Below are 16,281 nucleotides of genomic sequence, written 5' to 3'. Positions count from 1 at the left end.
AATGGCGGGCGATCATTTGAACTCAGAATATATAACGCTTTCAAAGAATAGGAATTCTTCAACGTGTTTTGTTTCGTTCCAAATTGGTTTCGTAAATAATTTTCGTCCTGTTTGTAGCTTTTAACAAATCCCGAAAATTTGTATGTCTTAATGGACTTTTGTATATTAATTTATGTTTTTATAAAACATAATCCACGTAGAGATTTATTTTTTACTGTTTATTCGCGATGAATTTCCCAGGAGTGATTCTAAAAAAGATGTTTCATAGACACAGATTGCAGCTTCTCATAGAGAAAACATAAATTCACACACGTAAACGCCTGTTTAAGCAATCATATTGTCCTGGCATTCATGTAGAGACCACCGTATTAATTTTAGTTCCCAACAAGATGTATTTTATACTTTAATACTTCGAAGTTTGTAAGTAACAAGTTTCTCAGTTCAAGTTTGTTTAAAATTTCTCAGAGCAAATTCTTTACAAAGCTAAACATGCATGTTTTCCCGCAGCTCACATGCTACGGATGTGCCACGTAGCGATGCTACGGCGTAGCATTAACACGTAGCACGTAGCAGACCCATGTGGTGGAAGTGACACGAGACATCTACGTGCTTTATACACTGAGCATCTAATTATCTAGTATTTAAATAAGTATTTTTTAAATTCTTTTATATGTTTCAATAAAAAAATATATTATATTGAGATAGTTAGATGTCTATCTGTCGAAGCTGACTGATTTAAATGAAATTGGCGAGATCAACGAAGCGATTAGCTGCAATCCAAGTCGTCGAATTGAAGTGATTAAAGATTTAAATTTTATTATTGATATCAAAATTTCGAAAATAACAGTTTATTTTTATGATTCAGACGGATTTTTATGTCATTTCTTTACAACATAAAGTGTAGTTCAATTATTTCACACGTCGAGTTAACATTCCTGTAAAGTGATTTGGATAAATAACACATAGGCTTTTACGTTTTATTACAGTCGCTTTTTCTTAATATGGTGGAAAATTACAAGTATTAGGTTAACTTGAGAATGTCTACGAGTGTGTACACTCCCTTAAGGTCATATATCACAAGCTTTTTGGACTTAATTGCGAAATTTGTTCTCCTAAACGTCTGGCTTCAGTGAAACTTTCTTATAAAATTTCTAAATTGTTTCCCCGCTGATGTATAACGCGCTAAGCGGCGTCACCATTACAGGCTTCGTGACAAATAAATCACTTATAATGTTATAAATGTGTCAAAGAAAAAATATTTCAAATTCCAAGAAGTATAAATTACATTATTGGACAACGTAATTGGCTTTTGTTAGTATAATTATTTTTGAATTCGAAAAGGTTTTGTCTAAGTTCAAAAAATATGCAACACCATTCTCTAACATGTTACGTCGATTTATTGTGAGTTAGCTAGTATATAATTCATGTGAGTACGCTAGATCTCAAAATATATCACGTTTTCCTTCAATTGTATCCCAATTCCAATTCTTATGCGTAACTTACAGAAAAGTAAGGAAACAAAACCTTTTATGGCCTATAATAATTTTTTATATCAACTATGTTTGTATGAATATTTGAATTTATAGCAAAAACGTGTTTTTTGTGAGAGCCAGAATGGTTCTCCTGCTTTAGAAGATTCTCTACCTTCAGTCTCGTAGCATTTTCCTAACATATCAGCTAGCCGCCGAGGTTTACACGGGTAGCGTTGTATGTAATCTTTTACAGTAATCGTGTATCAGTTCTCATAAATTCTATATTATATTTAATGGTACAAACGTCTTCAAATATTGAAAAGAATCAAATTCCAATAATCGTTTAGAATACCTCTTCTTCATTGTGCTATAATTTTTATTTTTTTATGTCTGAATTATTACAATTTCTGTTGTAAATTGTATAGAAGTGTTCTCCGAACGTCACTTAACAATAATCCACGAAACATTTTTCGTGTTACACGACCACTTCTGATACAGTATTATATTTCACTTTCCTATTTTCCTTTCATTGTATTTCGTGTTGTACGAGGCGGGGCAACACATTTGACAGATTTTTATACTTAGAACAGTAACGTTGTGCGACTGCGTTTTATATCCATGTCGCGGTAAATAGTTCATAAATAAACAACCCACTAAGCACCCCGTTGATTGAGATTTCAATAGTTTTTAAAATTGAATTACAATCTTGTGCTACTATTTCATATTTCGAGAGTCATAATTTTATACAACAAGCCCTTAATAATTCTGTTGTGATAAGAATTTCGGAATTTCTCAAAAAAAGATCCACCCGTGAGCGGCTTAACATAAAAGCCAGCTTGTATAAACCTCGACTGAGCGTTTAATAAAGCTTTTTACGTATTTTTTTCAATTCCATTTTTGTTCCAATCTTATCGGAATGAGTTTATTCGCTCGGCTGTTCCGTTATGAGTCATCTCCGAAATGGGAATCGCGTAAAAACGGGACGTAAACACTATCTTGTATATTGTTTTGTGACACTTTGTTATAATGAATGTATTATAAACTAAATTGTTGATTAGATAATAAATATAATTTAAGTTTTGAGGAAGTCTCTACAGTTTTGTAAAGCGCTCCTTCACCTCAATAATACTTATTCAGTTTGTGTGTTTGATAAGTTGTTTTTTTAACAAAGAGCTAACGATATCTGTGATTCTGCTTAGTAACGTGAGCGATATCAGAACACAATGGAGTGATTTCAAAGAACCATTCATTCGCTTTAACTAAGATAAATGTTTTCTATTCGGTATATATTACATTATAATGTAATCGATGACCAAAATTGAATGTTACACTCTTTGAGATAACTAAAGAAATATTATTGGTAGTTTATATAAGTCGTGGGATAGGCATATCAGTATACTGATAAATTGTTTGGCAATAAAATAAGTTCATTTCTGACTTTAATACTATCTATAATTATTCACACGTCTTATATAGTATGTTAATGAATTTGTACTATCGCACCTTAGTACTGTACGTACATACCTACGTATATCACGTTTTTGACTACGTTATATTGATCGTGTGTTAACATTTTTAATTTAAAGCCTGCCCTCAATTTTCCAGTACGTCAAATTCTGTACGAAAATAGAAAAACATTGAACGTCACACGCTGATGGTGGCTGTCAAGCGACACGCCGCGCCGCCGAAACTCATCATAGTTTTCAAAGATTTTCGTCTTGTTTCTGTAAAGCATTTATAATTTAATTCATTGGCACTTGATTGGAAAGTTTTTTTTATTTTATCATGTTTATAAGTTACAATTTTTCAATATCTCCTGGTTTTGTTTTTCTTTCTTTAAATAACATTTATTTATTTTTCTCTCTAACTACACGTATTCTACAATCGAGTGTAACAGTGTGCAGCTGAGGATCGTTTTATTTATTTCTTAGGATTTTTTCTATAATACACATCGTATTATCTCAATGTTTCTCGTCTGTTACATATTATTCATAATTTAATTGATTTCGGGGCGCGTGTGTCGTGTTCATCCACAATTTTGCTATACTCGCATTTTTAAACATACTCATTTTATAATGGAAGTTGAAATATATAAAAAAATGTATATTTACATTGCATAATTTCCTCTCATACACCATCTACCTTCGTTAATAGTATACTATGTAAGTAACTATGTGAGTAAAAAGTAAGGCAGTAAGTGTAAATATCAATAATTTTTCCTGACTCGCAATAAATTACCGCCTGGAATATTTTTACATAAATTAGAATTAAATTTATAAAATATAGTTTTATCACGTTATAATACTATTTATTTATTTCCTTCACATGGACTATGATGTTCAAAACGATGATAAAACAAAATTCTGTGGAAAATGCAGTGAAGCGAAGTGCTAACATCAGTTCTGGTAGGTACCTTTTGTGATGCTCTGAACCAAATGCCTGCATTTTCAGGCATGGAATTATTTTCTTTATTTTTGTCGAACATCGGAAGTGACTTTGTCGGAAAGTCACTCATACAATCCAGTTTGAGACATGATTGATAGTAAAAAATATGAACAGTGAATTATTGGCATAAAATCTAATATAGTTAGTCTATATGATTAGTTTGAAACTAGTCCGTTAATAACCTGTTAAATCGATAAACCTCTTTGTTAAACATAATTATTGAGGTTTGAATTAAGAAACGTATAGCAACTTACAGATGAATTCATAATCTCCTTTTGCTTCCCTATTAAAACTCTATAACATTTATAATGACGTGAAATAATCTGTACGATATAATTTTCAAAGGCTTCGTTGATCGTGACATGATAACAGTGGGTAAATAATTTGAAGTGGTTGGATAATAATTTAATATAAACTTTACTTGAACTGTTTCGTTTTAGATTACTCTTTAAAAAGAGATATAAATGCACTTAATCTCAAAGAATTACAATTTTCGCTTCATCTTCTAATATTTTTTCCATTTTTGTACTGAAAATTATAATATAGAATCGTAATTATTAAGTATTGTTGAACTTTATAAACTAATTCAAAACGATTCTATTTGTTTATTTAAATTAAAATTGACTAATTATTTTATTTATTATATTTTGACCAATTACGTACATATGTTAATAGTTAAATTGCTAGGTCAATGTTGCTAGAATGAAAAAAGCCATGGCGACTCAAGAGGTACACTAAAATATATACTCTCGTTTCACAATCAGACGGTAACTTCTCTCATCATTTACCGCTACGTTGGACTCTGGACTTGCCGAGTGGAGTAATGGCAACATTTATCATAAATAACTCACCCGCTTATATAATGACCGACGTTCAAGCGGGCAAGTCTCGTTTAAAATATAATTTAAATAGTTTAAAATTATATTTGCGAAATAAATTTGTTTAAATTAACTTTTTTTATAATAAGTCTTTGTTAATGAGCATTCTTGTATTAGTTTGAGACCATAAATTCTATGCAGATTGTAACATAGATTACGGTTATAAATTTAGCTACGCCGCCTTAAGATAAATAAGGAGGCGGCGAATTTAAAATCTCGTAAAGCTTTTTAGACAAAGGCCTTGTGTTCTTACGAAAAAAAGCGTTATGACTTGATGAATATAATGTAAAAGCCATTCCCTTCCGCCGGATGAAGATGTTTTTTTATCAAAATTGTTATACATCTTAAAATCATATTTAGCAGATTCATGGGATCGCAGAGAATGATTAATGTCATTATAAGGGATGGCCACAATTACGAGAGAAGTAGATTAATATGAAGTTCAACGAATGTGAACGAACGGAGAGATTGTATGAATGGACGGAATGGTTCTGACAAAACAATAGCTATTGTACTACAGACAGTTCGGCTTTATGTCTTAGTTTGAATCTCAATGACTGGTTAGTGGCACAAAGGAATCGGTTGTAGGCTCGAAAAAAAATGAAAAATGTACAAACCAAAATTCTTTTGATAAGTGATTGATCGATTGTTTCTTGTTGTATTTATAATGGTGCAAACAAATAGGTTAAATGAAATTAAGTAGGGGTATTCTCCACTATAGCCTCAACCATTTCAGAGCAACGAACTTTCTTGTTCAATTATCAGAGAAAGTTACAAACTAAAAGCATAAACTTTTTGCGGGAATGCACTGATCTACATCAACACACGTATGCAAATGCATGTATTAGTAGTGAGCGACGTGTAGGCACAAGGTTTTCGTTTTTCCTCAGGCGGATAGAAATGGCCATAAAACTGATTAAAAACCAAATGGTGGAGGCCATTACGGAATTGATATATGACTGTTCACATTCCTAACTGCGACTTGGCGTGCTGCATGTAATGGGATTTCTTAGAAGACATTAGATAGATAACAGCTTCTACATACAAACATAAATGTTGGAAGGATTAGTTAACACATTTTACCTACTACTGCCGTCGCTTGACAGCCACAGCAGTGAAGTTGTTTACGCTTCAAATATTTTTAATCAGCGTTGACCTGATTAATATATTTAACATTTATAGTATAAAAATTTAAAAAAAAAACACTTTTTCACGATAAATAATAGACCTATTAAACTATATTTCAAATATAAAATCTAATATAGATTTTTAACGTTTTTGTTATTACACTAAAATTTTGTTTTATAAGGTGAATAGAAATAAACAAGTTTATAATGTATAACGTAATTTAAAAGATTTATTGCGAGTCATTAGCAACGAATTTCGCAACGCGGGAAGTTCAAAGTGGAAATGATTACCTACTGACTTTCATTTAAAACAGCAGACTAGTTATTAGTTTACGAAATTTTGCTTCAAAAGTTTCCTAATGTATGGACAAACAAAACTTTATTTTATGTTATGAAACCGCCGGTTAATTGAAAAAGTGATGTGATGTTTGTGGGTTTCAACTAACGGCTAGTTGAAATCGACCTCTCACTAACTATATACGATGTACCGTGTACGATAGTAATGTACATTCCCATTAAAAAAAATGATTTTTTTATTATTTAACAGATGTTTTTCTATACCTATCATTTTTAATTACATAAAAAAATTAATACTTTTTACAAGTACGGCGCAAAAAACACGTATACTCAAAAGTATCTCCTTTGTTATTGCTAAAAAGATCTTTAAAATTTATGACAACGCATTAAACGTACCATTTTTATTTTATCTTTTGTTGTATATTGTGATACAAGAATCGAGAGCAGAATCAATATTTGAAAATTATCAATTTATTAAATTCTCTTCCAGAACTGAATAAATTTTTTAAAAAGGATGAAATGTTCCGCGTTTGTTAAAATAGAGGGAAAATGGAGCCGTTGTCATGGCAACGCGGAGAGCCTCCCAAGGTACGGGGCACGGGTGTTAATTCATTGATCCTATGAAGGCTTGCTTATTTCACGTTGTCAGTTTTATCATGGTTTGTAGCAAAATAACGGTGTGTATTACGATTGATTCCGAAGATATTTACTTGAATATTAACGATATATATCTGTAATACATATTTGTATGTAATTATTTATAAAACAAATTTGTAAGATGCATGTCCTCTAAATGTAAAAGTTATAAAAATACATACGAACGCGGCGTTACAACACTGATGCTATGTTAAAAATATTAAAATCCTGCTGTATATCGCCATGATAACCAATTAGTGTTGATGGTTGGAACGTAAAGCGATAGCTCCCTGGAGGCGAATAATTAGCTCCACAGAAAATATAAATGGTTGATGTTATTAAAAGTTACATGAATTCTCAATTACAGCACCCGTATAGTGATTATGCTAGTCATTATATTGTAATTGTAAAACATCGGTTTTGCCTTGAAATTGAATTTATTTGAAGATTTTTTTTACATTAAATGTATTAACTCTTTTTAGTTGATCGATCGGTAATTATTCTTTGAGAATATTTATGTGGTTCCAAGTTTTCTTTAAACTTACTCACAATGCATACTCGTGTAATAATACTTCTTCGGAAACGAACAAAAATGAGACTCGAAGTCTGTCATTGAAATCACATTGAAAAACTAATATAGAAGTAACATTTTTATGTAGTTTATAAATATTCGAAAGGGTCCAATAGAAGGTAAGAAGTCGATTGGTTTAAGCGTTTTTATGCCTTATCTCTGTAAGGTCTCACGGGATGAGGTGTATCCAAATTGAACCTGAATCCCAGGACTATAAAACATACGACATCTCTATAATAGTCCACTTTGAGTCTTGTTCCCAAACACATAAACGACAGATACGGAAAAGATAAATCTCTGACATTCACAAAATAAATTGGACACATCTGTATAGAGAGGGAGTTTAATTAATGTCTTTATTCGCATTTGAAAATAATTGGAATATAAATTAAAAAGTAAAGCAAGTTAATTAAGTCTGGCAATTTTATGATATCATCAAAGATGTGTTCTGTTATTTAATTTCAGATTAGGTTTTTACAACTCCCTGTATTTTAATATGCTGAATTTTTTTTTCTTTTGTTTTTTTTTTAAATTTAAATTAAGAACTTAGTTTCTCTTTTGATGTTTTTTTTATTATGTATTGAGACAAAAAGACAACTGCACCTAATTTCGTTTCGTTTTGTAACTGAAATTAGTACATTGGAGTTGACCTTAGATCTTTCCTTTTTATCTTTTTCTTCAATAATAGAGCTTCATTCTTTACGTTTTTTAAACTTCTATTCCTGAACCTTTTTCTCTTTAAAACGTTATGGTCAACAACACTAAGAATACAAGTTCCAAATTGAAATCAATAAATGTATTTGGTGGATAAAAAATATGAATTTGATTCGGTTTCAAAGTTATATTAAAATAATAGGAGTGAGATCTACAAGTCGGGCGGCTTCTTTTGATAAATATACCCACGTTTACGTCACGGCTGTTAGCTGAAGTAGATATTCAATTTAATGGCAAAACTGCTCGCCTTGAAGTCAACCAGCTTACAGTAATAGTTGCTTCGAGCGGCAGTTTCTACCTTACTTATAAATGTTTTTTATTATATTTCATTTCCTATAAATTGTAAGTAAACTGTCATAATGTCTTATTATTTATATATGTCATACTGATTCGTATTTTATAATTTTGTATTGTGCAAGTCCATTGAGAATTGGTAATAGAGTACTCTTTATTTTTGGTTATTTTGAAATAAAAAAGATAGCAAAAGAAATTAGCCCAAATTACGAAAGTCTTGATACGAAGAAAGAAATGAAATAATTTCGAATATCTTCCAAAAAAAATTATGTTATGAAAATTTATAATTGGGTTTTTAATATTCAAATATAATAAATAAAACTAATGTTGTTTGATAGAACACGTTTTTTATTATTATTATAATTTTTTTCTACGTAATCAATATACGTTTCGGTTCTTTACCACTTGCAGCAACGCTCAGCGATGATCATGGTTTACACCAGAGCAAGTCTAGTCTTTCAAACTAGTCAAGGATATTGTAATGTTTTCAAAAATTTCACAATCATCCGAAGTTGTTGCACACTGTACCATCTTGTAATTTTATTTCATTGACATTTGAATTGACACAAAATTACGCGACAGCTCTTTTTAAATAACAGGTACCTTAATGTCATAGTTTTAGTATGCTGCTGTCTTCTGCATTTGTAACAGAAGTATTTATGGGAAACAATTGTCATCAGCAATCACAAAATTTTTCGAATATTCAACCGTAACACTAATTGTATGTAATGTAGTGTCAATGAAACGATTCGGATACTATTCTTATCATAACCGCAGTTTCTGGTCCAGAAACTGATGTCGTGTCAGTTATTTGAATATTTTGTTAAGGGACAGTTACAAGGTAACAAATATCTTATTATTATTGCACATTAAAGTCTCTTATTGTGTTTGACTTTATTAATAATTTGTTTTTTTTTTATCATCTATATTTAGAGAAGTAATATATAATAATATAATATTTCCTGCAGACAGATAAGATATTTAAATCAAAATAAAATTAAGGCTAGTTAGATATGGGAATGGTAAAATAATTTTGACCGAACTTCTACTACTATCAAGAGATAACCCTGAATCCGGAGAAAATGTTTTAGTCCAACTAAATTATTCTTATCTTCATGTAATATAGATTGGAATAAAATATTTATATCCAGTTCCAAGTAAACTGTGAAGGAAAAGTGTCTTCGTAAGGGAAATCTCAAAGTTGGATTCAAACTTAAATGAACCTACTTGACTATGAATGGCTGGACCTTTTCTTTAATTAGGCGCAAAAGTTTTCTTTAGATGACATAGTTGATTAAAATGTGAGTATATTTTATATAAAGTAAATAAACGTATTGGGATCGAGTTAACTTCGGCAAAAATATAGATGAAGAATTTGCAATCAAATGCACTGATTGCTGTGGTTAAACGAAATGGAAAATATAAAGCCCTGTCATATAAAATGAAGATAAGGGAGTTTTTTCCAAGTTTCTAACCGAACATTGACGGATAAACTCGGTTCGGTTGAGGCAATGGACATTTTAATTAATCCTTTGTGCAGTTAAACGGATTCTATAATGGTTACCGCGTGTTCGTCAGCTACTGAGAACTTGAGAACTTTGCAATTAAAACTTGTCATATGTATTTACACTTTTGCTTTGACTTGTCGCTTTCAGAATTCCTTTCACTGTCTTTTGCGGTTTTTATTTCAGAAGCTATGAAATCTTTTTGTAAAAATCAATTAACGTATCTTCGTTACTGGTCTGGTATGTCGATCGTGAATACAGTACAGATGTTTTTACGATATACTAGACTATAATTAAATTTCATTTTGCGGATAAAAAAGAATTTTTTTGTTTTTTAATTTTCTTAGTACATACAATAATTTTAAATGTCAGCAAAAATTTTTGAATATTAGTTATCATTATTCGGTTTCCCAATCATCGGTATTATTATTTAAACTAAATTTCGTAACCAAAAGAGTTAATTAGTGAGGTTTGGACATCAATTTCAATGATGTCATCAACGCAGATAAAGCTTGGGTTGCTTATTCATCTACATAAGTTAGGCTAACTTTGACTAAACATTACGATTGAGGTCTGTTAAGCTGTTACGACACATATGCAGCTAATCGTAAATGTCTTTGGACGCCAGTTAATCTACTTATGTTTATTGCTCTAATTTGAGAGTAATAAAAGATATGTGGAAAACAAATTATATAATTTTTTTTGAACCTTTGTTCACAAAGTGGAAAAAGAAGGACCAAAAGTTTTAAATTGCTTTTAAGTTAATAATTAATTGTTCTAACTTATTAGATAATGGTAACAATGTTTAGAATTTGGCTTCTATGAAATTAAAATGTTCTCGTTAAAGTCGTTATTTCATCGTTGCGTCCACCTACAAACATATTTTCACCGAAATCGTTTTAACAGTGTTTGCATAATTGACTAATAGTATATATTGACTAACAAAAAATATTTAATTTTATAATGTTATTTCAATAGCATTATATTTGGTCTCTTATAATTTTTTTTATATTTTTTCATTGTTTAAAAAATATTTTTTATCTGTAATTAGCAAAAGTATTGAACGGTAAACATGGCTATAATGCGCTAAGTCCGACCTCTTTATATGCGAAAATGGCGCTGGGGTCAAAGAACTATTATTATCTTCAATATCGTTTCCAGTTAATTATAAAAAATATGTACTCGTTCATCTGTCACTTGAATGCTAACTGTTTAAGCTATGGATTAGCCAGTGATGGGCGGTTATTGCGTTCCACTAGTCGACTGAACAATTTCAAAACTAGGAATTGTTGCTAATCAAAACTACATTCCTAGTAGTAAACTTTTCCCTACAAACAAATTACAGCGTTCTGTATATTAAGTTATTCAAGACTTTTAAAATTTTATATTTACTTTGAAATTCAAACTTTAGGTTTTTCGTTATGATGTCAATTTATAAAATTAAAGAAAGGTTGGAAGGAGGCTAATATATAATAATATAATAGTTTCTCTAAAAGGTAGATCCTCCGTTCTTGGATATGGGACTATAGTATTAACCACGTCAAACGATGCTTACTCGCTGAATCGTAAAATTATTAATGACTATGAATTAAGGTAAACTGGCACGTAAACACCAATATAAGGTGTACTTAATTTATATCACGACAATATTAACTAGCATATATCATGTGGTATAAGATTTTCAGTCTTGCTAGCAAAGTAATCCAGCCATAAGAGATTTATGTTCTTCACGTTCTCACCTCCGTATATCACGTCTGTAAGAGCTACCAAAGCCCCTAAAATGAGTGTTTATTGCTGGTCCTTCAAGCCGGACTCTAGTGAATTTCTAAGGACTACTCAAACAAAATTGCGCTTTTTGTCTTTCTTTCGGGATGGTCGTAAATTTAGTGTTTCGAGAGGTTCAGGTGCGTGGCTAACGGGTTTATCCAGTCGTAACTCTTGCTCGGGTCGCTTTGAGTATCCAACAAGGATTTGTGCAATTTGTAGCTGGAGCTTGCGTGTTCTCCTGAGGCCATTTGTAGAACCGCCATTAACTTACTTGGCGTCTGAATTATTTAATAGACACGTAGGTGAAAAGGCCAGCGCAGCGCCCGGGTTTGTTCCCGTAAAGACCTAAGAGTTCCGCCTCGAGGATTTCTATAATAAAATATTCATCAATAGACACATCCGTTTGGTGGAAGCAAACGTAGTTTACTTTGTTCATTCGACAAAAGTAAGTGAAAAATTTTACCAATTAGCAAGTAGGAACGTGTTGACAATGGGTTTGCGGAACAAAGATCGCTTGATGAAGCTTTTAAGGTATTTTTTTATTTCATTTCGACATTTTTTGTCGTGCTGAATGATGTTTTTAAAGTCAAACATTTTGCAAACTTAAGTGCGTACGATAATTGTGTTACGTGAAGGTGAAAAATACTATCAACAGTTAAGCTGTTTTGATATTCATTATGTCTAACTTGAACTCTTTTAATGTAACGTCATATTATATTAAAACAGTGAAATCACTAAATTTTATATATCTTTTAGTGCTTCTGAATTAAATTTTATTACTCAAACATTTCCAGTTCTAACACCACAAACGTTGGTGGCTTATAGCGTTAACTGTTCTCATTAAACTGTTGCTCATAAATTAAATGATAGCATTAACTATTAAAATATTTCAGACAGACTTAATTGGTTAAGCGATAAAATGTGGAATTGAATTAAGTAGAATGTTTTGTTAATTGCAGCTTTCATAACTGTAGATAAGATTTTGCGATAATAGATATACAAGTAAGGATAATTTAATACATTTGGTTGCAGTATCGGAACAAGGACCCCACGAAAAGCGTCTATTGAACGCCCTGCTCAATTCCTACAACACTCTGGAGCGACCAGTCGCCAACGAGAGTGAACCGCTAGAGGTCAAATTTGGGCTCACACTCCAACAGATCATTGACGTGGTGAGTTCATATTTCACTTATTTTTTTAAATTCTTATTATACCCGGATTACCGTTCTTCCTTCTGGTGTTATTTAATTCAAACTTACAAAAATAAATCTAAGGCAACTTTACGACTACGAAGATAACCTTATTTATAGTTACGAACATGCTATGTCTAACAGGGTTCTTGAATTTTTGTATTATAGATGTTTAAGGGATACAACACGGAACGGAACTGATAAAGGTAAACGGATAAGTAAATGATAAAGAATTATATGTTAAATTCGAGTTTGTTTACCCGTAGTAAGAAGGTCGTGGTACGTGGGGTGTTTTGGACTCCTGTATCAGTTCGTCTAGGCTTAGATCGAACTATTAATCTGTACGGCTGAATTCAATATTATTGGTGTTATATGATATGCTTGATCTATCTATCCATCCCATCATGAAGTGCCTCTAGAAAGCTTCATATTTCCAGGCCGCAATCATTGTTATGGAAATATTAGTAATATTAATTTAACTGCGGGATTTAAATTGTAAGGTTTTCATTAATTTTAAAGTAGTATTACGGGCAGTTGTTAAATATTGAATAATAAACTTCCCTACATATGAAATAATAGTGATAATAATTTGTAATTTATTATAAAAAACAAAAGGGTAAATAGTGGACAAATATTACTTAAAAGAGCATACTGTTATATATATATGTTTATAAATAAGAAAATATTTTAAAGGCAAAGACAGAAACCAATTTAAGTGTATTTTAATATGATGTTAACGTATTTATTTTTAAATTTATATGTGAATATATAAGAAAATAGTGGAGTTTCTTGTCATTGTTGCGGAGAATGTGTTGAAAATATATTAAAAAAATACTTTAGCTTTTAGAATTGGTCCAGAACTCTAAAATCAAAACTAAAGTAATTTAATTTATTATAAGTATTTATAATTCTATAATTTGAACGAATTAACGTTTTATTCTCTTCGTAATTTTCATTTTATTTTAAGGATTATCGTAGGTTGCGAGATTTTGTTTTAGGATGGCATCTCCAAAGAATTACTGTAACGAGGGTCGCAGGATAACAAGAAAAAAAAAGGTTAGGAAAGTCTGATATAAAATTAATCCTTTGTGTTTGCTAAAATTCCCTTAAGTTCATTAGCGACACACACATTTCAAACATTTATAACATTGATACATCTCGTAAATATTCACACAAATACAAAAGAGAACATTGTAATCACCGCCGGTGACCTGTCGTTCTCAATAAATTGGTTTGGTCACAATCAATACAGATTTTATATGTAAGGTTAATATGTACATATTACCAATTTTTGTCCGTAATATAATGTGACAGTTTTCAGAAATATATTACATGACTCGTTAATATAACAACATTTGTATTGTTTATCGATAAATAACATTTACTTAATTTGTAAATAAATATATTTATAGTTTTTTTTTACATGCTTTTATTTAGCTTTACATTTATGTATGTATATATGTATGTATGTATATATATATGTATGTATGTTTGTAACCGACTTCTTCCAATTCGATTTTGACCTATTTTAAACGGACCGATTTCACTAAAATTATCAAGGCTTTATTTATTAATAATAGGCTTATCAAGGACCCGTAGCAAATTAATACCTCGTAGAATTGATATCAATTCAATCATTAGGATTGCAAGGATCGTCATATCACATCATAGATCCTTTACATGAGAGTGAAAGAGAAGCTCGCTCAAGCGCTATGGTAATTTTTGGTAAGCTATATAGCTGCATTATCAACAGCCAAAAATGAGAAACTTTCGATAAGGAGAATTTTATGATCAGGCAGGATCAACTTGGGAGATGTGTTCCGGAATCGAACTTCGTGAATATATATAGCATTAATATATATATATATATATATATATCATTAGATGAAATGGGTCGGTTACGAAACGTACACGAATTGGAGACGCAACTTTGTAAACACAGCTTTATATGTCAATGGATTAAAAATTAATGTAGCCTTTGATAATAGAATCAAACCTTCGTCGTCTAAAAGAATAACACATCCGCGTTGAAGACAAATTGAACTAAAAAGTAAAAAATAATTTTTAACATTAACAATAAATATTGTATTGTTGTGAGAAAAGCATGGGGCGTTTTGTACCGTACCTTTCATACTATTATTGAACTAATCGTATGAAAAAAGTAATAGTCATATGAAAAAAGTAAAACCTATATTGTCATTAATGGGAATAAGTGGAATCCGGTTTTATAAAGAGCCAGTTTACTAAATCTGAAATTCAATGATTTAACGGTTTCCTCATTTCAAGAGTTTTTGGCAGGATTTAGGTAAAACAATAAATACATAAATTCTTTGGTCAGCTAGTGGCTGAAAAACTCGTGAGCAACGTGTTAATTTGGGAGATTTTTAAATAAATTTAACTCAATAAATCATATTTCGTTTTGTGGTTGGTAAAGATCAATTCTCATATTCGGAATAAAGCCTGTGTTGTCCGATTATTTCACATGTTGTGCTTCACGTGCTTATAAGCTTGAAAGCCTTTCAAACTGATAATCAAATTCTAGAACATTGTCCCGTATTTAACATAAGTACTGGTTGAAGTGGGTGTTGAAATGGAGTTGGGCAACAGGCGTGGGGCGAATGTAAGTGATTTAAACGGCGTTGGTCCATCGCCAGCTCCCTGATCCGTAAATTGTTGGCACTGTGACATACACTATAGATAAAAGTTTTGAATAATCTCTCCAAGTGTGTTGTTTATAGCTTTTATATCATATATTAATGTGTTGTTTATGTTACATTCCCCATCTACTCCTGTATAAAGGCAATATGAATAAAGATTTTTTGTCGAAAATGTAATCTTTAGGTATAGAAAGGCTTAAATTTGTTATTTATTTTTATTTGTATCAAGAATTATTAAATAAATTGATAAAAAAATATTAAATCAATTGATTTTAAATTAAATTATTTCTAAGATGAAATAATCAGTAATTTTATGAAGTACACCATTCCTAATAAAATTCCATATACTTTTTTTTAGAATGATACTGTTATTCATTGATAAATTTTCTCATGTGACTACGATTCTCGTAAGACCATGATATCTCTTGTTAAAGATCAACAGTCCTGTCAACGGTAATTTCCGAACCTAATTAGTCGTCATTCAAACTGACCACATCATTTTAATGAGCATCGTTATATATGTGGACCTTTTATGAATTACTTTTATGTAAATTTCATTATTAAAATTTTAACTAATGAGAAATGAAACGCAATTCACTTAGCGATAAGAAATGATCTGTAGGAGTTTAAAACTTGGCGACGATGTTAAGGAGAAGTGAAATATATTAGTGGATTTTGTCTCGCAACTTTCGTAATAAATAGTTTGCTAATTTAAAAAGAATTAGTGT

General features: G+C 30.9%; 1 protein-coding gene across 3 annotated transcripts in view; it reads left to right on the top strand.

Annotated features, from left to right (window-relative positions):
• The window catches only part of LOC116778473 (neuronal acetylcholine receptor subunit alpha-7), a 56,098-nt gene that overhangs the window by 17,570 nt on the left and 22,247 nt on the right, over positions 1-16,281 (top strand). For all 3 annotated transcript variants that reach the window (XM_032672518.2, XM_032672503.2, XM_032672533.2), the window contains exon 2: positions 12,739-12,878. In XM_032672518.2, coding sequence (XP_032528409.1) covers positions 12,739-12,878 — 140 coding nt within the window. The remainder of the gene's footprint in view (positions 1-12,738; positions 12,879-16,281) is intronic.

Source organism: Danaus plexippus, chromosome 6, assembly GCF_018135715.1.
Source record: "Danaus plexippus chromosome 6, MEX_DaPlex, whole genome shotgun sequence".
NCBI lineage: Eukaryota > Metazoa > Arthropoda > Insecta > Lepidoptera > Nymphalidae > Danaus > Danaus plexippus.
This window is presented reverse-complemented; position numbering and strand designations above follow the sequence as displayed.